The 21,583-nt window shown below is 42.0% G+C and overlaps 1 protein-coding gene across 2 annotated transcripts in view; it reads right to left on the bottom strand.

Moving 5' to 3' along the window:
- zgc:194443 (uncharacterized protein LOC100170776 homolog) overlaps positions 1-21,125 on the bottom strand; it is a 28,329-nt gene extending 7,204 nt beyond the window's left edge. Inside the window, exons 1-2 of one of the 2 annotated variants that reach the window (XM_034159717.1) lie at positions 21,005-21,125; positions 1,970-4,163 (exon numbers count right to left, since the gene is read on the bottom strand). In XM_034159717.1, coding sequence (XP_034015608.1) covers positions 3,202-4,163; positions 21,005-21,029 — 987 coding nt within the window. In that variant the 5' untranslated portion in view covers positions 21,030-21,125 and the 3' untranslated portion in view covers positions 1,970-3,201. Of the gene's footprint in view, positions 1-1,969; positions 4,164-21,004 lie in introns of those variants that run through there. The other variant, XM_034159718.1, reaches the window with a different exon arrangement.
- Between the last annotated feature and the right edge of the window lie 458 nt (positions 21,126-21,583).

The raw sequence follows: 21,583 nt of genomic DNA, 5'->3' as shown, positions 1-21,583 counted from the left end.
TCCACCTTTTGCATCTGCGCATGCGTCATTTCAGAGCTCTGCCATTCGTCTAAGACGGAGTCTCTTCACCCAAAGGGATTAAATGGATTAATGGGATTATTAACCATCAGATGATAAAGGTAAAACCTCTTAAATCATTCTAAAGTCAGTTTTAAGCAGAAACAAGACAGTTTTAAGCAGGCAAAATTCTGTGAGGCTTTGAAATGGCCGATGCACAGTGAACAAATCAGCTAGCAGCTCGTTTAGCCGTGGTGCTCTGATTGCTTCTGCCGCCTTTTATGATGAAATAATGCTGAATTTATGTGGAAACTTCAGATATGTGTCGCTGAGATAGATGATGGCTGGAGTGCAGTTTGAAGCAGAAACAAGGTTTTAATCCATGAACCGCAGCTAATGGTGCATGCACAGATGCAAAAAGCAGACCGATTTTTAGGGGGGGACCGTTCTGTCTATGATACAGGGGCAAGTGTCCAGGTTTTTGGTGATCAAAATATGGTCACCCTAATATATCCGTGGATAATACTATAACACATAAATTTAGATTGCTGTTGTTTGTCCTCTGCATTAAACCCATTCTAATTACACTTAGACACAATCCAACCACTAGGATCAGTGGGCTTCCAGTCTGGCACCCAGGGAACAACTCGGAATATAAAGACACTGTCAGGGGCAGAGAAAGGAGCACATCCTAAATAATCATGTTTTTGATTGTGGAAAGGAACAGGAGTGCCTGGAGGAAACCCACACAGACACAGAGAGAACATGCAAACTCCACACAGAAAGGGCGGGACGCAATCCCATGACCTTCTTGTTGTGAGGCATTAGTGCTAACCACTAAGCCACCGTGCCACCCATTGTTACACAACAAAAATGTCAAATTAGTGATGTACCAAATTTAATCACAGCCTCACTATGAGCTGTGTTTATTGTCACACGTGCAGTTTAACAGTGACGCATCCTCGCTTGTCATTCAGCGCTGATCCTGAGGTGTTCTACTGTATGTGTTTCTCCTTTTCTTTTTTTATTTCACCTGCTGTTGAGGGTGATAACAATTCTCAGTAGAGCTGGACAACATTCAGTTAGGTCAGTTAGTATGGCCAAGTAATTCAGTATGCTTATTTCTCCAAGAAGGGTAAAAAAAATATAAACATGCAGATTTGCCTCGATCTGCTGCAGCAACCTTGGAAGAAACAAGGGAGAAGCTGAAGGGACTTACTTTTATTCCATGAAAATATTTTAATAATTATTTATTGTCAACAACAACAATAACAAAAAAATCATTCAATTTAAAACAACCACAAATGATTAAATCAAAAACTATCAACGAGGTGAACTCACATTTAAGTGAAGTCTGTTTTCGAGTCTAATGACTCACATTAATTTCCTGTAACTTGTTGAATGAATTGAATTTACACTTATCTGTTTATGTAAGAGCAAATATAATGATAAAGACAAAAAAACAAACAAACAAATAAACAGACACTATGATCAATACTAAGGGCCCCTTCACACATAGTAAGAATAAGTACAACTCAGGGCGACTCATGGCGGAACAGCTCATTTGAGCAAATGACGAAAACATTGAGCCGACAGGCAGGTGTGCACGATGACGCTGCAATGGTTTGTGCATGCAGGAACACAGTGCTGTGAAGAAAAAAAAAATAAAAATAAAATACATGCTGCGAAGGTTTCATGCACATGGGAACCCAGTGCGAGCAGCTGCGTGATGTGCTGTGAAAAAAAAAAAAAAAAAAATACATGCCACCCGCGGGATTCGAACCTGCATTTTTCAAAAGCTCTGAATGCCAGTGAGAAACTTTACCACTGAGCTACCATTGCTGTACTATAAATGGTGCTGGAAAATGCCTGATATCCAGAAGGACATGGACATATTAAAAACAAAAACAAAAACAACACACACACCATATAAAAACATTGCATTTTATTGAATCCCTCTTATCAAGCGGACAATACAAATATGATCCATCTGTTCCTCTGTAGATGACCCATGGTCACAGATGTACAGTCATGAAATTACATGAATGACAAGCAGGGCGCTCTTATCATGTCCACATCTGCTGGCAGTGTGTCCAGCCGGCTTCACGCACGTGTGCTGCCTGACACACATGTCTTGTGGACTGCGCACCGCAGGACCGACACCATGTCATGTGGAAGAGAGCTCACATGGGTGATGTGACATTCAGATCGCCACACTGTGTCATGATCTGATGGTTTGTTTGACCTGGGGTAGCCTGTTAATGTGCGCAGCATGCGCTCACTCACTGCAGCCCATTGCCACAGCAATATATTTATGTATGTCCACGTGATGACAAGCAGACACGCGCATGTCACAGTGGGCAGTTGTTATTTCATGTCCGTCCTAACACGGTATGTGTTCCCCAGCCATGACATCCAGAACCACAGATCTCCACAGCTGCTCCTATTGGCGGCCATACCCCCTCACTGTTTCTAAGTGCCAAGTGAGCAGTGTTAGATGTTCGTGTGTGTCAGCTGGAATTTGGCTGACACCTGCCATGACAGGGATCAATGGGCTCGCACAGCGCACACTGTCTTTCAGCTGCTGGTATACACAAATAGTTGTAGCAACAGGTGTACGAGGCATTGGAGGCAGCTACAATTTTACACGTATTGCATATGATTCCTGCGCAATTCGACCAAATTTGCACTATGTGTGAAGGGACACGAAAGGACATCTATTTCTGGTTTCATGAAACTGATTTGTATTTGGTTGGTGCATAATAGATGTGATCAAAAACAAAGAACAAATATAGTTTCAAAGTTAATAGGCATTTTTACCCAGTGTTTCCTTTGCAAATTCAACAAAATCAACCCTAGCAGTGTTTGTAAATTCCAGAAGAAAACTTGATTTCATATAAACTATATAAAGAATATACATATATGTACATGTTATATTGTAAAATAGGTAGGATTAACTATTTATCATTGTAGTTTAACATACAATTCTCATCTGTCATCATAACCATTCTCATGATTTCATTGTGAATGTTACAAAATTTAACCTGCAAACATATTAACATGTTAACTTAATTATTTTTAGGGCACCTTACTGTTCATTATTCATTTTGATAGCCAGACTTTCTGTAGATGAACTCCAAGAGTTGATCCAAGAGCAACTGAAGATGAATTTAAACCAACAGTTCAGTTTATGGTGTCCAGTTCTTACTGCACATGACATTGCTCTGATATTTTAACTGATACTGCTCCGATGACAGCACCAGCAGCTGCTCCAACTGCGATTCCCACTGCCACACCAATTGGGCCTCCAGCAAGTCCCACCACACCCCCGACAGCAGCACCACAAGCTGTTGATATAGCGATTGCTGGGGCAGCAATAAAATCATTTGACCTTTCAGCTTGTGTTCTGGCTTGGTACTCGTATTTAAACTGCACCTTCTCCTTTTTTTGAAGATAGACTTGATCTGAATATTTGGCTCTCAGGTCATTGAGCTCTTTCTGCAGGTTGTCCGATCGCTCTTTCAGCAGACGTTCTTTCTCTCTTTGGATGGCTGCCTCTGCTTCCATGAACATTTGGTTGGTGTAGTAACCGCCACCATTAGCCATGATAATCATGTGAATCTTATCCAAGAGCTGACTGGTTTGTTCTGGGTCTTTGATTTCATTGTTGAAGACGTGATATCGGCCGTAGCAACTTCGAATGATTTCTTTCAATTCAGTATTGTCGTCAATAAAACTCTCAATCGTTTGCTTCTTCAACTGGTCTCCATGTGTGAACAGCACCATTGAGTATTTGGCAGCATCTCCACCAAAGGTTTGTTGGATCATTTTAACTGTGTCTTTCTCTTCCTGGGTGAACCTGCCCAGGTGGAGAACCACCAGGAAGGCGTGAGGACCAGGAGCAGACAGAGAGATGCACATCTTGATCTTCTTCAACACTTCTTGTTGTGTAAAATTTGTGTCAAACAGCCCTGGAGTGTCGATAACAGCTACATTCTCACCATTGACAGTCCCTCTGCTTTTCTGGCACTCAGATGTCAAAGAAGATGGAGACAGTTCAGACTCAAAAGCTTCTCGCCCCAAGATGGTATTTCCTGCGGCGCTCTTTCCCACTCCTGTCTTCCCGACTAGGACCATCCTTATTTCTTTTTCAAAGCTTCCATACCCTGTCAGACAGAAATATATCAATGGTAATACAGTGCGGTGTTCATAGAAGAGTATGAATTACACACGTTTCAGAGTTAAATAATACATATAAAGCTACTACGACGATTTATTACCTATGCTGAAGAGATACGTTCAATTCAAAACATTTTAATTTAGATGTCTTATGTCAGTTAACACAAAAGTCAATGATACAATAAAAGGTGCTGGAAATAATCAGGTAAACTCAGCAGTAAGAAGAAAAGAAGAATAAAGTTAGTTTGTTAGTACACTTGGTTTCAGTGTGGAATGTTCCCAGTTCAAACCCAACCCCTGCCGATTTCTCCATTCAATGTGGAGATGCATCAGGAAGGGCATCGGGTTTAAACATTGTGCCCAATTCAACATGCAGATCTGCTGTGGTGATCCCAAGTGTAAAAAAACAAGGCAGAAGCTGAAGGGACTTACAACCCCAATTCCAGTGAAGTTGGGACGTTGTGTGAAATGTAAATATAAACAGAATACAATGATTTGCAAATCCTCTTCTACCTATATTCAATTGAATACACCACAAAGACAAGATATTTAATGTTCAAACTGATAGACTGTTTTGTTTATGTGCAAATATTTGCTCATTTTGAAATGGATACCCACAACACATTTCAAAAAAGCTGGGGAAGGGGCAACATAAGACGGGGAAAGTTGATGAATGCTCAAAGAACACCTGTTTGGAACATTCCACAGGTGAACAGTTTAATTGGAAACAAGTGAGTGCCATGAATGGGTATAAAAGGAGCATCCCCAAAATGCTCTGCCATTTAAAAGCAAAGATGGGGTGAGGATCCCCACTTTGTGAACAATTGTGTGAAAGAACAGTCCAACAGTTTAAGAACAATGTTTCTCAATGTTCAATTGCAAGGAATTTAGGGATTCCATCATCTACAGTCCATAATATAATCCAAAGATTCAGAGAATCTGGAGAACATTCTACACGTAAGCGGCAAGGCCGAAAACCAACATTTAATGCATTAAAAACTGACATCATTTTGTAAAGGATCTTACCATGTGGGCTCAGGAACACTTCAGAAAACCATTGTCAGTAAACACAGTTCCTCACTACATCTACAAATGTACATTAAAACTCTACCATGCAAAGCGAAAGCCATATATCAAGAACATCCAGAAATGCCGCTGCCTTCTCTAGACCCGAGGTCATTTGAAATGGACAGACACAAAGTGTAAAACTGTTCTGTGGTCTGATGAGTCCACATTTCAAATTGTTTTTGGAAATCATGGATGTCGTGTCCTTCAGACAAAAGAGGGAAAAGACCACCCAGATTGTTGCAAAGTTCAAAAGGCAGCATCTGTGATGGTATGGGGGTGTGTTAGTGCCCATGACATGGGTAACTTACACATCTGTGATGGCACCATCAATGCTGAAAGGTACATCCAAGTTTTGGAGCAACACATGCTGCCATCCATGCAATGTCTTTTTCAGGGACATCCCTGCTTATTTCAGCAAGACAATGCCAAGCCACATTCTGCACTTGTTACAACAGCATAGTAAAAGAGTTCGGGTACTAAACTGGCCTGTTTACAGTCCAGACCCATCGCCCATTGAAAATGTGCGGCACATTGTGAAGCGCAAAATACGACAATAGAGACCCCGGACTGTTGAACAATTGAAGTCGTACATCCAGCAAGAATGGGAAAGAATTCCACCTACCAAGCTTCAACAATTAGTATTCTCAGTTCCCAAACACTTATTGAGTGTTGTTAGAAGGAAAGGTGATGTAACACAGTGATAAACATACCACTGTCACAGCTTTTTTGAAATGTGTTGCAGGCATCCATTTCAAAAGAACAAATATTTGCACAAAAACAATAAAGTTTATCAGTTTGAACATTAAATATCTTGTCTTTGTGGTGTATTCAATTGAATATAGGTAGAAGAGGATTTGCAAATCATTGTATTCTGTTTTTATTTACATTTTACACAATGTCCCAACTTAATTGGAATTGGGGTTGTACTAATAAATGTTCCTAAGTGCAGTAGTTTTGGGATTACCTTTCACTGCTATGCTGATGATGCTCAGTTATACATGCCGATAACTGCTGGTAATCTCATTCACATAAAATCCATAGAAGATTGCCTTGCATCAGTGAGAAGTTGGATGTCTAGATACTTCCTACTTTTAAACACTGATAAGACTGAAATGATTGTTCTTGGTCCAGTGAGACATCGGCATCAATTTGACCAGTTAACGCTTAGCCTAGGCTCATGTGTCATACATCACACTGACAAAGTGAGGAACATTGGGGTAATTTTTGATCCTACATTGTCCATTGACCTCCATATTAGAAATATTACGAGGACTGCTTTCTTCCACCTGTGAAATATAGTGAAGATTTGTCCCATCCTGTCTATGGCTGATGCTGAGACCCTGATTCATGTGTTTATCTCTTCTAGATTGGACTATTGCAATGTTTTATTTTCTGGTTTACCGCAGTCCAGCATTAGGGCTCTCCCACTGGTTCAAAATGCTGCAGCCAGACTTTTGACATGTAGCAGAAAGTTTGATCACATTACACTCATTTTGGCATCCCTTCACTGGCTTCCTGTCCCAGTGAGATCAGATTTTAAAGTTCTGCTACTAGTCTGTAAAATTGTTCACGGACCCTACCTAGCTGACCTAATTAAACCTTACGTACCTGCCTGGGCTTTGCTGTCTCAGGGTGCAGGACTACTTTGTGTCCCTAGGGTGAATAAGAAGTCTGCGGGTCGCAGAGCTTTCTCTTATCGTGCCCCTGTTCTGTGGAATGATCTCCCCGCGTCAATAAAACAGCCAGATTCTGTGGAGACTTTCAAGTCCAGACTTAAGATGCATGTATTTTCCCTTTCATAAGGCTAGCATACTGGCATAGTATAGTTCTACGCTTTTTACTCTTTTAATTAATTTTATTAGGAAACAGAGCGTGCCGCTGCCTCAACTTTACCTAAATTCTGGGTCTTTCCGTGAAGCTTAGGGCTAGTGGCCGGCGATCATCTTAGTATTTCCTGTTTTTCTTGTTGTTTAATGCTGACAAATTATACTGTATTTCTTGTCTTTCTGATGCCTGATTCTGTTTTTTCTCTCTGTTTAAAGTGCAGGTCCATCCAGAGATGGGTATGGTATTTGTGCTGGAGACCCTCCTGTCCTGTGCACCAACAACATTTCCTGTATATTCGTTTTGTCAATTCTGTAATTTATGTCTGCAGCATGGCCCAAGCAGAGAGTCACCCCTTTGAGTCTGGCCTGCTTGAGGTTTCTTCCCTAGAGGGAGTTTTTCCTTACCACTGCAGCTCTGGGGGTTAGTAAGGTTTGACCTTACTTGTGTGAAGCGCCTTGTGTTGTGATTTGGCGCTATATGAATGAAAAGAAATTGAAATTAAAAATTGAAAATAGTAAGAATATTTGAGTTGACAATGGTGAGTTGAATGGTATGTGTCATCTCTCATTCCTTTTCTATACCCAATTATTCTAATTACTTGGTGTTTATGAGCAAACATATGAGCTGTGACTCAGCTCCCCCTGTGACTCGGGGAGCTGCAGCCTATCCCAGCAGTCATTGGGCAAGAAGTGGTAAACAGCTTGCCAGTCTATCACAGGACCACATCTGGACCGAAACATTCACATCGACGGTCAATTTAAAGTTTCCACTTCACCTAACCTGCATGTCTTTGGACATGTGAGGAGCCGGAAGCACCAAGAGGGAACCCATGCAAACACGGGGAGAATATGTATATTTCACACAAAAAGGACCAGGTTTGCATTGATCCCATGACCTTCTTGCTGGGAGTCAACAGTGGTAACCACAAAGCCGTAGTGCTGCATTTCATATTTCACTGAATGAAAGTATTCTTTCCAATACACAAATGGAAAATATTCATTATTTGTTTTTTTATATAATGGCTGAGTTACCTGGCAGAAAAAGTATGTCACGTGACATGGATTAGTTGTACCATTTTCCATTGTATTTCACTGACCTTTTTTAGCGTGCAATTTTGGTGCTATATAAAATGTACTATTATCCACCCCGATCACCACGCATGCTCACACTACCGGGGGTGACATTTAGCTAAAAATGGCAGATTTTGTTATGCTGGCGGACAACGATTTGAAGGAACTAATTGACGCTGCTAATTCTTTTAACACACACACACACACACACACACACACACACACACACACACACACACACACACACACACACACACACACACACACACACACACACACACACACACACACACACACACAAAAACCCCACAAAAAACAAATCCACTATGCCGTAAGTTGCCTGAAGGCTTGAAGAGCTCTTTGGATGAAGTTAGGATGAAAACATGGACAACAAATTTCTGACACGAATTTTCGATGGAGTGAGGAAAGCAGACGGCAGTCTGTACACAAAGTCAGTGGACAGCATCATGGACTACTGAGAACAATTTTGGACTCCTATTTAAAGTTCATGTTGGACTGTTAAGCACCAGTGATGAACACCAAAATGTAAGTCCCTTTTCTGTTGTTTATAAATTAATAAAATATCAAATGACAAGGATCTATTTTTGCCGTTATATAAAACAAATAATGAATGTTTTTCCATTATTTCAGTGGAACAAATATTTAATTTGGTGAAAGCTGGAATGTACCATTGAACTTATAAACATTCATTATTTGTATATTCTACGTAATATTTTACTTAAAATTCGACAGGTGTTTCTTCTTGGAGGAGGAATTGGAGGGCACTCCATCTGTCAGGCAGCTTGGCGACACATCGCTGGGTGTATTTGCACGGCTGAGAAGCTTTGCACACTGTGTGTAAGCACATATCTGTTTTTTTTTTTTTCAGTTCAGTGAACAAAGTTGTCTAATTCTTCATCTGACAGTGCTAAAGATATCCTCACGAACACTTAGGGTAGTATCTCACTGGGCGGGACTGTCGGAGAGCAGTTGGAGACATGAATTAACAACCAAACACAGGCGCAAGCAACAGTTTTGCAGTTGGTATTTCACTGAAGTGGCCACTTGCAGCTGAAATGGTGACACGCTTGCACACAAAATGTGCAGCTCTTATTTTCCTGCTATTATTCATGTAAATAGACTGTGTAAATTCCACCCGACTGTACCCAGTAATGACAAAATAAATAATAAAATAATAACAAATAATAATAAAAAATAATGTCTAGCCTAATTCCACAGATGGGGGGACTAGAATGTATAGCACACTCACCGACTTGCAGAATGATGTCCCTGCTGTCCTCCTGTGAATGTCCAGTATACAATCCCCCGCATATATGATCCTTTTGTTCACAGATCTGAGATCCATGTGTGGTGGTCATCCACAGGCTGGACCAGACTCTTCTCCATGACACAGCGATGTGCAGCAGTTCTTCTCAGGTATGTGTCCCTTGATTTGATTTGGTTTATTCTGCAATAACATTGTAAGTCCATTTTGCTGTTTCCTTGTTTTTTTTACACTCTGGGTCTCCGAGAAGTCCTCCTGCTGTGTCCTTTGGTCTGTCTGCCTGCATTTTGGCTTTGACTGATCAGGAACTGATCAGGCGGGCCAGCACTGTGGCTAGCATGAAGCTGGACTCTCTGGTGATGGTGGCAGAGAAGAGAACACTGGACAAACTGCTGGATATTATTGACAATGCCAGTCACCCTCTGCACACCATTATCAGCAATCAGAGGAGCCTCTTCAGCCACATACTGCTCCTCCCCAAGTGCAGGACCAATAGACTGAAAAACTCCTTTGTCACTCAGGCCACCAGAGGAGAAGTAACAGGAAGACAGGGGATGGGAAGTAGAGGAGCAGTTGTAGCCAGTAAGACAGTTGTTCTGGTATTTATATTTGTATTTACTTTTTGCAAATTGTTTCTTACTTCTACTTTGGATGCTCTGTGTGCTCTTACCCCGTGCGCTACTGTCCTATACAGCTGGAACCTCAGTTTCCCTGAAGGAGTCTGCCCAAGGGATTTATAAAGTTCTATCTAATCTAATCTAATCTCTAATCCATTTTCATAGCACGGCATTTAGCAGAAAGATTTTCCTGGTTTAAAGAGACATATTTGTGCTGTGGGAGAGCTGGATTTGAAAGGAGTGTGCTGTTTAATGAAAACATGATGTCATATTTCCTCCCTGACTGTGCGTGTGTCACCCTCACAGAAGGAACAGCAGAGAACTCTCACCACATGTCCAGCATGCTCAAGATTTAAAAAAAAAAGATTAAAACTGACACAGTGCTGTGTGCTGCTCCTGCTCACCCCCCCCCACACACACACACACACATACACTCTCTGGAACTCATGTTAGGAGTCCCAGAGAGTGCATTCAGAAGATCGCATAACACCAGCAAAGGCTCTGGGAGCATACTGGGAGGACCTTTTTCACCTCGCCGACTTAGAACAGTTCAAGATCCAGGTGTGATGCTTTCTGCGCCCTGCCAGTGAAGCGAGGGACAAGTGCTATCCAGCAAACGTCACATGAAATCAAGCAATTTCCCTCGCAATTGCCATTCACAGGCTACTGCAGCCCAGTGAAGTAGGATCCGAATGCGTCTGGATTTAGCTTCTTTTTTCATGAAAGCATTTTTTATAAAAAAAGGGAATGGGGATGTACAATAGAGCAAAACAGATGGAAGAAAAACGCACATAAGCTGCATCACTTATAGTGAGGAATCATGATGAAGTGAGAATGGTTCATGCCATGGGAGGTGCAATGTACCAATGAAATGACAAGGATCTATTTAGACATCATATACATATAAAAGTAAATTCCTTAGCGTCTTCCTTATTTTCACTTAGGGCCGCCACTGCAGAGCCAAGGTGGATCTGCATATTGTTTTTTTACAAATTTTTATACCCTTCATACGACATGGAGAATGGGCAGGGGTTCTCTTAACTGCTTAGCCACTGCCTCCACCTATATAGCTTGTGTTCAAGGCACAATTATGCAACATACAGCATTTCCCTGATAAGTCACCCCTACATGCAAAACGTGAACACTGCTATGCTCATGGGCTCTGGGAAAAGGTTGGTGTCCAAACTGGATCTCTGCTGTCTTGTGTGCATGGTTCTTTAAGGGCCCCTTCACACATAACATGACTGAAGCCGAAAAGCGCACAAAGGAGGAATTGCATGCCATTCATGAAAAATTAGAGCTGCCTTTAACGCCTCATGCACCTGTCACTACAACTATTTGCACACACCTGTGGCCGAAAGACAGAGAGTGCCCTGTGAGAGCCTGTTCAATCCCTCTTGCAGCAGGTGTTGGCCAAATTCCAGGTGACACACATGAACATCCAACACCACTCCCTGGACACTTAGAAAATGAGTGGCCATTCGCGCTATCAGCACGAAAATAGTGAGCAGACGATCACAGTTGAGCTGGATGTGAAATTTGTCTGTGTCCCCATGAGTGTGGCGTGTAGCAAAGTAACACACGTGTCATACATGTGTATCACGCGTGTGTTGTGTTCACCCCGGTCCCTGCCCCCACAACACATTTGCCATGTGTGTATTTCGCGCCCCCCCTTCCCCCCTCTGCAACACATGTGGCGTGCTGGTGGGGGCACACTTGCATACAATGCTGATAGATGGGGAGCGGCCGGGCACGTCAGAGCGCACACAGCACAGCGAGCTCCCTCCTCACAGCTCAGTGCACACGACGTGTCACATTAAAAACACAGACACCACAGCCAGGACAGGTATATTAATAAGTACTAGCTACATACCCAGTTACATAACAAATAACTAAAAAAAGATCACATTAACAAACAGAGAGTGACTTCTTGTTGTGTGCGCTGAACTGACAGGGGGTGTGGTCACCAACAACATGGGCTGGGGAACATGTACTGTGTTTTGACGGACATGGCCTTACAACTGTCTACTGTGACGCACGCCTGTCTGCTTGCTGTCCTCACGTGGAAATACATAAAAAAAAAAAAAATCACTGTTGCGAGGGGATGCAGTGAGTGAGCACATGGCGCGCACATTGGCAGGCTGTTCCAAGTGAAATGGGCCGTCAGATCATGTGAACATGCAGCAGGCGATTGTCTAATAGTAACATGCAAGGACAAACTTGTCATCATGGGACACCTTAATACTTGTGTGAGCAATCATGACCCAGAGTCCTTGGTTCCCATGGCATTGGCTCTATGAACGTCAGTGGATTATGAATTATTCTTTTGTGAATAATTTGATCTTTGCATTACAAATACCTTTTACCAACAGCCTGAAAATTGTAAAACCATCTGCATATACTTTAGATCCAAGGAATAGTAGAGAAGCTTGAATCTTCGACTGGACTGGGTTGCTTGACACGAGGACGTTTCGCTTCAAATCGCAGAAGCTTCCTCAGCTAAAATTCTTGCTCTGGTAGTCTGACTTCTGTCTTGACTCTTGTAGAGAAGGAATGATTGACTGTGTCATCTCCCTTACACACCATCAAAGGGACATTCGCAACACGCAGTCCTTTCATTCCTCTGACTTTTTTCTGATCATGCCTCATTAGGTAGCAAAATGTTTTTCAGTCTATAATACAAAAAGCTTGTTCAGAAAGAGACCTCATGGAAAATTTTCTGAGATGTTACTATTTCATCCTCACTTGAACTCGTAGGACTCCCTTTGAGGAAGCACCTGGACTGATTTGATGAAAATAATACAGAAAACCAGCAGCTTATTGATGATGCATTTGCTACCATATATCATGTCATGATTCGGCATCATGAAATATACATTAATCTATTGGTTCGCAATATTGTCCCCAAAAGTGCAACATTTTCATAATAGGAGCACAGATTTATTCTAATACATACCGTGATGGGTCTACAAAATTAAAAGTGATGCGGGGGGTCGGGGGGTTATGGTTAAGGGAAGGGTTAGGGTTAGGTTATGGTTACATTTATGGTTATGGCTAGGGGATGGGATAGGGTAAGGTTTTGGTCAGGGTGAGGGGTAGGGTTAATAATAGTAAGATTAAAAAAACATCACAAAAATTTTGTCTCATTTCGTGATGGGAGCACGACAAAAACCTGTGAGACTGGGTTGTGCATTTCATCACAATATATTTGTGCACAAAGTGACGAGTGGAGACAAAAATTCACTCATGAAAAACAAAGTGTACAATGTAATCAATGTAAGCAGCAGGTACGGTCCTCTGAGGTCAATGAAGGAATCCTGTGGGCATCAAAAAACAGCTGAATTAGAAACAGGTGTTGACAGGAAGGACACAAAAGCCCTTTATGATGGCCTGAATGCAGTGTTTGTTACTAAGAAAAGTAGGATATCTCCAGTGCTTTCATCTGATAGTAAAACAGTGCAGATAGAAACGATGTTCTCTGTTGTTGCATACAACCTTTTGAGAATCTATTCAACAATAGTCCTATCATTAATGGAAATGTCATTGAATGTATCCTCAGAGGCCAAAAACAAAAAACTAGCCATTGCACCTGGCTTACAGGAAGTGAATAATGCTATCCAACAACTGACATCTGGAAAAGCTCCGGGTATAGATGGCATCCTGCCTGAGATTCTCAAACATGGTGGTTAAAAACTTGTTCACAAGCTCCTTGACATCTTTCTGGCATTGGGAAGTGAGGTTTTCTGACTACATATGCACAGCACATTGGCTTGCCTCCGTCACACACATGCTACACTGCATAGGCATGTCAGCCATGGCAACCCAACAACATCCTGAGACTTCAGCATCATAGGGTGCATCTCGTCCACTCCTTTGTGACTTGCCACTGCGGAGTTCATTGACTACCTCAAAAATTTCCAACAGGGAAATGGCACCAGCTCTCTGCATGAGTCTTCCAGCCCTGACTCTTCTGAGGATGACATGTCAGCAGGGTTGAACAGATCCTTCAAGTGATCTTTCCACTGATATTCAAGATAACCACAGTCCAGGTAAGTAGCTCTCCACCCTTGCTGATAATATCTTGGGCAAAGAATGGCCTCCCTTTCATGAGTCATCTCAAAGTTTGCAAAGTGCTTTGAGGCTGACTGAAGCTCATTCTCCATGGTCTCTCCAAACTTTCCCCTTGCCCATGTTTTTGCCTCAGCAACAACAAAGTGATATGTTGTTTGTGTTTTCCATGTTCCTTTATTATGTTGGTTCTCTTGAAGCCTCAAAAAACAAAGGGTGCATAATATGGGTGTGAGTTTTCCAGAACATTTACAGTCTGATACAACTCATCCAGTGCTGAAGATTTTTAAGCTTGTGGTGGGATATAAAGTTGTGAGGAGGACCAAGCTCAACTCTCTGGGGAGGTAGAAGGACCTAATTTTGTAGGTCAGTCACTTCAGAGCTGGGGAGCAGTGCATTGATAACATTGACATTGGTGATCCACAAAGAGTTAATGTAAAGTACAGACACCCTGCTCTGGACTGAGTCCTTCGTTCTGTCATGAACATAGATGGAGAACCCTTGCTGTGGCACAGGAAGCATGTTGGGCCCCACCAATTTCTTTGTCAATGCCAAAATACAGCAGCTCCCAATGTCTCACTGATGTTTAATCCATTTCCGCAATTCATGTAACTTGTCCAAAAATTGAACATTAGCCAGCATAATGAAAGGCAGAGGAGGTTTATTACCTCCACCAATGAAGTTTGAGGAGGTTATGTTTTTGCCCGTTTGTTTGTCTGTTAGTGAACAGCCTGAAGCCCACAGTTTTTCATATATCATTATGATTTTGTTACTGAAGATTCATATCCTGATAGGCAAAAAGTGAGTAATTTTTAAGGCCATAGGCCAATGATCAAAGCCAGCAAAAATCTTGGAAAACTGGAAATATCCCTATCTTTAACACTGAACAAATTTTCTGAAATTCATACCTCTGTCAAAAAAGATCACATTTGAGAGCATTATGTAGGATGGTATTCTTTATCAACTGACAAAACTTGACCCAGATCTGATCCAGATTACAGATTTTGTGTCCATTTAAATTTAACATTGAAAACCCCATTATATATATATATATATATATATATATATATATATATATATATATATATATAAAATATCGCTATCAAACATGTCCCAATCACTCTCATATTTGAAAGTGAGGTACAGACTGGCACTCGCTATTGCCTGATGAAGTTTGAGCCGGATCTGATGCAGATTGTGGATTTTGTGGATGTTTGAATTTAATATCGAAAAGCCTATTTGGTGTACATTTCGCATTAAATCTCAGATCAGATCCGGATCAAACGTTGTCAGTCCATAAAGGACACCATTCTACATGACACTCAAATATGAAAGAAATGTAATCTTTTTTGACAGAGCTCTGAATTTTTGAAAATTCATTCGATGTTAAAGAATGAGGATTTTTTTTTTTCCAATTTTCCCAACATTTTTTCCTGACTTTGACCTTTCACCTATGACCTTGAAAATTTAATCAGTTCTTGCCTATCAGGATATGAATCCTGTGTAAAAATTTCATAATGATATATTAAAAATTGTGCAGGTGGTTCACAAGGAGACTAACAAACAGGTTAAAACAGAACCTCCGCCAACAAAGCTGGGTGGAGGTAAAAATCTTTTACTAGTGCTGCATATCTCCAGTATCTACAATGGATGTTTCTGCTTCAAAATAAACCTCAACACATGACTCACACTTGATACACTTGATTTACGTCATACACAATCACAGCCAAGCACACACATTCTTACACAATGGATCATTTGGGCTGCAAAAACTTGCTTGTCCTGTTTGCTTGTCCAGTTACTTTCAGTCAGGTTTCCATCAGTCTGTACTTGTGTACATACATTTATATACACAATGGGTAAAAACATTTATAATGTCATTTTTATTTCTATACAAAGTAATTCAAGAACCATAGCTACAATTTAAACTTATTTCAAATGTTCTTCACTACATCATATTTTAGTGAGTCAACAATTTACATACGACAAGTAAAATGCCTCTTTAAGGATCCTAGAAATGGCACTTCAAATATTAATATTGCAACCAACAACTATTTTCTATGTAAAGTTGTGATGGCATAATGGTGTCCAGTGCAGGGAATTTTATTAAATTAATTAAAACATTTTTTTAATCAGGTCGATCCCATTGAGACACAAAGATCTCTTTTCCAAGGGAAGCCTGGCCAAGAAAGCACCTTAAAAACATTACGTTTCAAGAGGAGAACACAGAATCAGACAACAATAAAACAGACAAATACAATCTGGTCACATCATTGGGTTAATATGAGGCTTTCATAAGCAAGAACAAGAACGATATGAGGCAGATACTATGTCCCTCATAATGTTTTTAAATGTTCCAAGAGAAGTTAGTTCCAAGTTCAAAGTTCTCTGTAGTGAGTTCCAGGCAGCAGGTGTGAAGTACATGAAGCAACACTCCCTACATTTGTTGTGTGTGTTTTAACTTGAGCTTTTCTGTTCCTTGTTTTCATTGCCACACAAGCTGCATGTCCCACATTTAGTGTATCTGAGTCTCTCCCTGTGATGCTATTCCCTTTTTCCCACCTTTCTCATGAGACATCAGTGAGTGACCACCCACATAGCACTCTTCGTGCTAAAAAGCTTCTGACCAACAATGTGGTCAGTTTAGAATCAATATAGATCTTAGACCTCCGTCACACATAGTAAGAATGTGCAGGAACCATGGCAAAAATGGCCATAATCCGGATGCAGTCAGGAGGGAAAGAGGCGTGTAGACTGTGGGCGGATCCTGTCCAGACTACCTCATCCACACCTGCACGATTGCATCCAAAGCATATTTAGACAACAGTTAGATGACATAGAATATTGTCAGACGGTCATAAAAGGCACTGAACTCTGCCCAATGCCCAAATGTCTGAATGGCAAACACTGGACCGGAGTGGGAGGCAGCACTGTGTCCTCCCTTTGCACAGACCCTGCCGGTACTGGACATCGGAGTACAACCAACGAATGGACCAGACTCTCGCCATATGTGTCCAGTCTGGCATCGGTGCGTTCCCTCGCTCACTCCCATGCAATCACATCTTCGCTCATCCTCTCCTTCCGAGCACTCACTGACTTCACGTGCTTGTGCGTGCTCAGAAAGGGTGCTGAAATGATGAAATTATCGCTCAGTGTGTGTGTGTGTGTGTGTTCATAATGGCTTTCAGTTTGATTGCACACTTTTCACATCCACTGCACGTGATGAATCTGTGCCACATACATGTTATTACATATCAACATTTCCTTTGTTCTCTGTGATCGGGGTCCACTGCGTGGCACAAGCAGGACATGCTTGCAGTCTTTGCTGTGACCTATCCATCTCAGAGTTCAAACAACCGTGATCAGATCGTTTCAAATGCTGTTATGACGCTGTCAGAATATGTAGATTGCGATCAGATGGCGCACAAACTGCACATAGATCACCATCAGATGGGTGTCCCATCTCGATGGCACCGAGAGTGTTTTGAACTGTGCAACACACTCAGGAAAGCTGAGCAAATGGGACCAGCTATGTAGACTACCCTGAGACTGCTGTCCGTCCCTCTTCAGACCATACCTCAATACTTCCCGACTGTGAGTTGGAAGTATTGAGTTAAGGATCATGGGGGACTGGAGCCTATCTCACCAGTCATGTGGCAGCACGGTGTCTTAGTGGTTATCACTAAGGCCTCACAACAAGAAGGTTGTGGGATCGCTTCCCTTCCCTTCTGTGGGGAGTTTGCATGTTCTCCCCTTGTCTGCGTTGGTTTCCTCCGGGCACTCCATTTTCCTCCCACAGTCAAAAACATGCTTATTTAGGGTGTACTCCTTTCTCTGCCCCTGAACAAGGCAGCCTCTCTGCCTCTGTAGTTGGTCCCCGGGTGCCAGACTGTAGCTACCCACTGCTCCTTGTGGTTGGATTGTGTCTAACTGTAATTAAGATGGGTTAAATGCGTTGTGTGTATGTGTATATGTACAAAGACAATAAAAGCTCTATTCTATTCTATTCTATTCTATAGGATGTCCTGTCTAGAGTCTACCCTGGATGGGCACCATTCTATCACAGGGTGTACCCTGCCTCATAACCTATGACTGCTGGGATAGGCAGGGTACACCCTGGACAAGACACCAGTCTATTGCAGGACCACATATAGTCAGACAAATGCATTCTCATCTCATTTTCAACCACTTTTCCGGGTTCGGGTCGCGGGGGCAACAGCTACAGCAGCGGACCCCAGACTTCCCTTTCCCATGCCACATTGACCACCTCTGACTGAGGGATCCTGAGGCGTTCCCAGCCCAGTGTGGAGATATAATCTCTCCACCCAGTCCTGGGTCTTGCCCGGGGTCTCCTCCCAGATGGACGTGTCTGGAATGCCCAGGAGGCATCCTTACCAGATGCCTGAACCATCTCAACTGGCTCCTTTCAATGCGAAGGAGCAGCGACTCCACTCCGAGCTCCCTACGCGTGACCGAACTTCTCACCCTATATCTAAAGGAGACATCAGCCACCCTCCTGAGGAAGCCTATTTCGGCCGCTTGTACCCACAATCTAGTTCTTTCGGTCATGACCCAACACTCATGACCATAGGTGAGAGTAGGAATGAAGATTGACCAGTAGATTGAGAGCTTCGCCTTTTGAGTCAGCTCCCGTTTCGTCACAACAGTACAGTAGAGCGAATGCAATACCGCCCCTGCTGCGCCGATTCTCCGGCCAATCTCATGCTCCATCGTCCCCTCACTCGTGAACAAGATCCTGAGGTACTTGAACTCCTTCACTTGGAGCAAGGCCGTATTCCCTACCCGGAGTAGGCAATCCATCGGTTTCCTGCTGAGAACCATGGCCTTAGATTTAGAGGTGCTGATCCTCATCCCAGCCGCTTCACACTTGGCTAGTCAGACAAATGCATTCTGATGTATATAATGATTGATTGATTGATTTTTTTTTTTTGTCAGGCAGCCACATCTGAGGCTAAGCCAGCTTTAATAGAGAAGGCTCCAGCATGCTGTGTGGAATTCCTTTGAAAAGAGTTGAATTGCAGTGCAAACAGCCCTTTACCACTCATCAGAAAACAGCAGAAATCACAGTTTTTGCAGGTTGTATCACAAAAATTTTAAAGGTTATTTTATTTATTCCACCATGGCAATTAGCAAACTCTGCTCACCTCATCATGTGTTCTATGGTGAGGGCTAGAGAGATCCCTGAACACTGAACCCTGCTGTTGCACAAAATAACCCATTACTGGCTACTTTAGGCCGGATCGACAGGTCGCTGGATAACACAGAGTTCCCAATAATTCTAATTCAGTACCAAATGTTAGATAGCTAATCCAGTGGTTACAATGGTTCTTCATGTTAGCTTAGCTAGTTTGTGTGTTTTTTACTAAATACTTGATACAGTTTTCATCCAATTGTTCAACTCACACCCCATTAGAACATCTTTGCATCATTCTCATCTATTTAAATGACCACTGAATTGATTTGGGCACCACGGTGGCTTAGTGGTTAGCACTGTTGCCTCACAGCGAGAAGGTCATGGGTTCAATTCCCACCTGTGGCCTTTCTGTGTGGAGTTTGCATGTTCTCCCTGTGTTTGCATGGGTTTCCTCCGGGTGCTCCGGTTTCCTCCCACATCCAAAGACATGCAGGTTACATGGATTGGAATCTTTAAATTGTCCGTAGGTGTGCGAGTGGGTGTGAATGTGTTTGTTTGTCTGTTTGTGGCCCTGTGACAGACTGGCGTCCTGTACTGGGTGTACCCCGCCTCGCACTCTATGACTGCTGGGATAGGCTCCAGCCCCCCGCGACCCTTGCTTGGACTCAGCAGTTGAAGATGAGTTTGTGTGTGTGTGTGTGTGTGTGTGTGTGTGTGTGTGTGTGTGTGTGTGTGAATTGATTTGAAAGCCAAATGAACCAATTTCTCAAACAAACAAGTGGAGCCGGTTATGAAATGCAAACTTTTCCTGTCACTTGAATCATCCAGCACGTAGATGCTATTTTTAAGCTGCTATTTTATTTATTATTATTATTTTAAGATGCTTAAGCTTTTTTGGGAATATGCCAATGTTCACGCTTCTTCGAAGATGCACAAGTTTTAAATAGCTTGAGTATTTTAATGAAGATCCCCAAACCTCACTGTCTTCACAGGAACCAAGGCCTGGCTCATCTGAAGCAAATTAGAAAGCTTCGCATCCTAATATAAATGCTAGCAGGAGCTTGACCGCTTGAGGTTAAAGCCATAGGTCCTTTCAAATTTCACAAAACTGAGAAATTTTAGTTTGTACCGAAATCCAAGCATTATAATGTAGGTTTAGTTTTGTAATATGTTGCAAAATTATAGCTCATTTTAATGAAGAGGACATATTTATCTGGGGGGAAATGCTATAGTGAGGATTGTCTTTTCCTTAATTCATACAGACTAACTACAGCAGGAAGCGCCCGTGAGCATTCATGAGATTTTGTAATTAGTTGTGACTCATCTTGCGTTAACATCGATAAGATTTCTTGTAAATCACTTCCAAATCTAACAAATGTAGGTCATAGCATGTGATCCCTTGAGATTCTCCCTCTCAGGTGTTGATATTCTAAATTGCTTCTAAATTGCGGACAGCATGAATTTTGTAAAATATAAAATATCATATTTTGAATCCTTTATCTAAATGCTAAGGAATAAAATTATAGTGGTGCCAAAGAAAATTCTTTTTATGACTTAAATCTTAAGTGGCATGATACCTTTAAATTAAAGCCAGCCCTCTGAATTGAAACAACTTGGAATTATTTTGACACTAAAATCGATGTCAAATTTTCAAATGTATTCTATGTACAGACTTCACTGCCACTCTCTGAAATGTTTGAAATCATGCTGAATTATGAAAAGTCTTTAAAAGTCTTACCTTGATAGTGCATTTTCCCACTCATGATGAAAAGCTGCACAGTCTCAGCTGCTGGCTGTCGTGTTGTTATTCCTGATACGTGTCAGAAGCTTGGATTTGGTCAGACCTCATGGGCGTTCCCTCTGCTCTCTGCAAGACTGGAAGCACGAGAAAGTTCAGTGCTGACAGAACAGGTGCGCTGTGGGAAAACAATTCACATTCACTCAAAACAGACAAGCGCACAGGTGACAGTTTTTGCTCCAAAGCGAACCCCAAAATAAGCAGTCCTCCACATTCTGAATTAAGGGAAAGTGCTTGAAAACTAGTCTGATAGGATTTTTACTGCCCCCACAGTGAATCAAAACCTCCACAGTGTCTGTTGGGATTTATCACTGACTTTATCTACTTACAACATTCTGACAGATAAGTGGAGCTCAACACACTCTGAAATAAAGTCTACCCCAGTGTCACCCCTCCGTAGTTCACAGACTGGATCTGGTGAGATTCCTCTCAGGTTTGTTGCAGTGCGATGAGAATCCATTTGAGAGTTTCAGTGCTTATATTTAAGATAAGATAAGACTTTATTGATCTCACAATGGA

The sequence above is a fragment of the Thalassophryne amazonica genome, chromosome 19, assembly GCF_902500255.1.
Source record: "Thalassophryne amazonica chromosome 19, fThaAma1.1, whole genome shotgun sequence".
Lineage (NCBI taxonomy): Eukaryota > Metazoa > Chordata > Actinopteri > Batrachoidiformes > Batrachoididae > Thalassophryne > Thalassophryne amazonica.
This window is presented reverse-complemented; position numbering and strand designations above follow the sequence as displayed.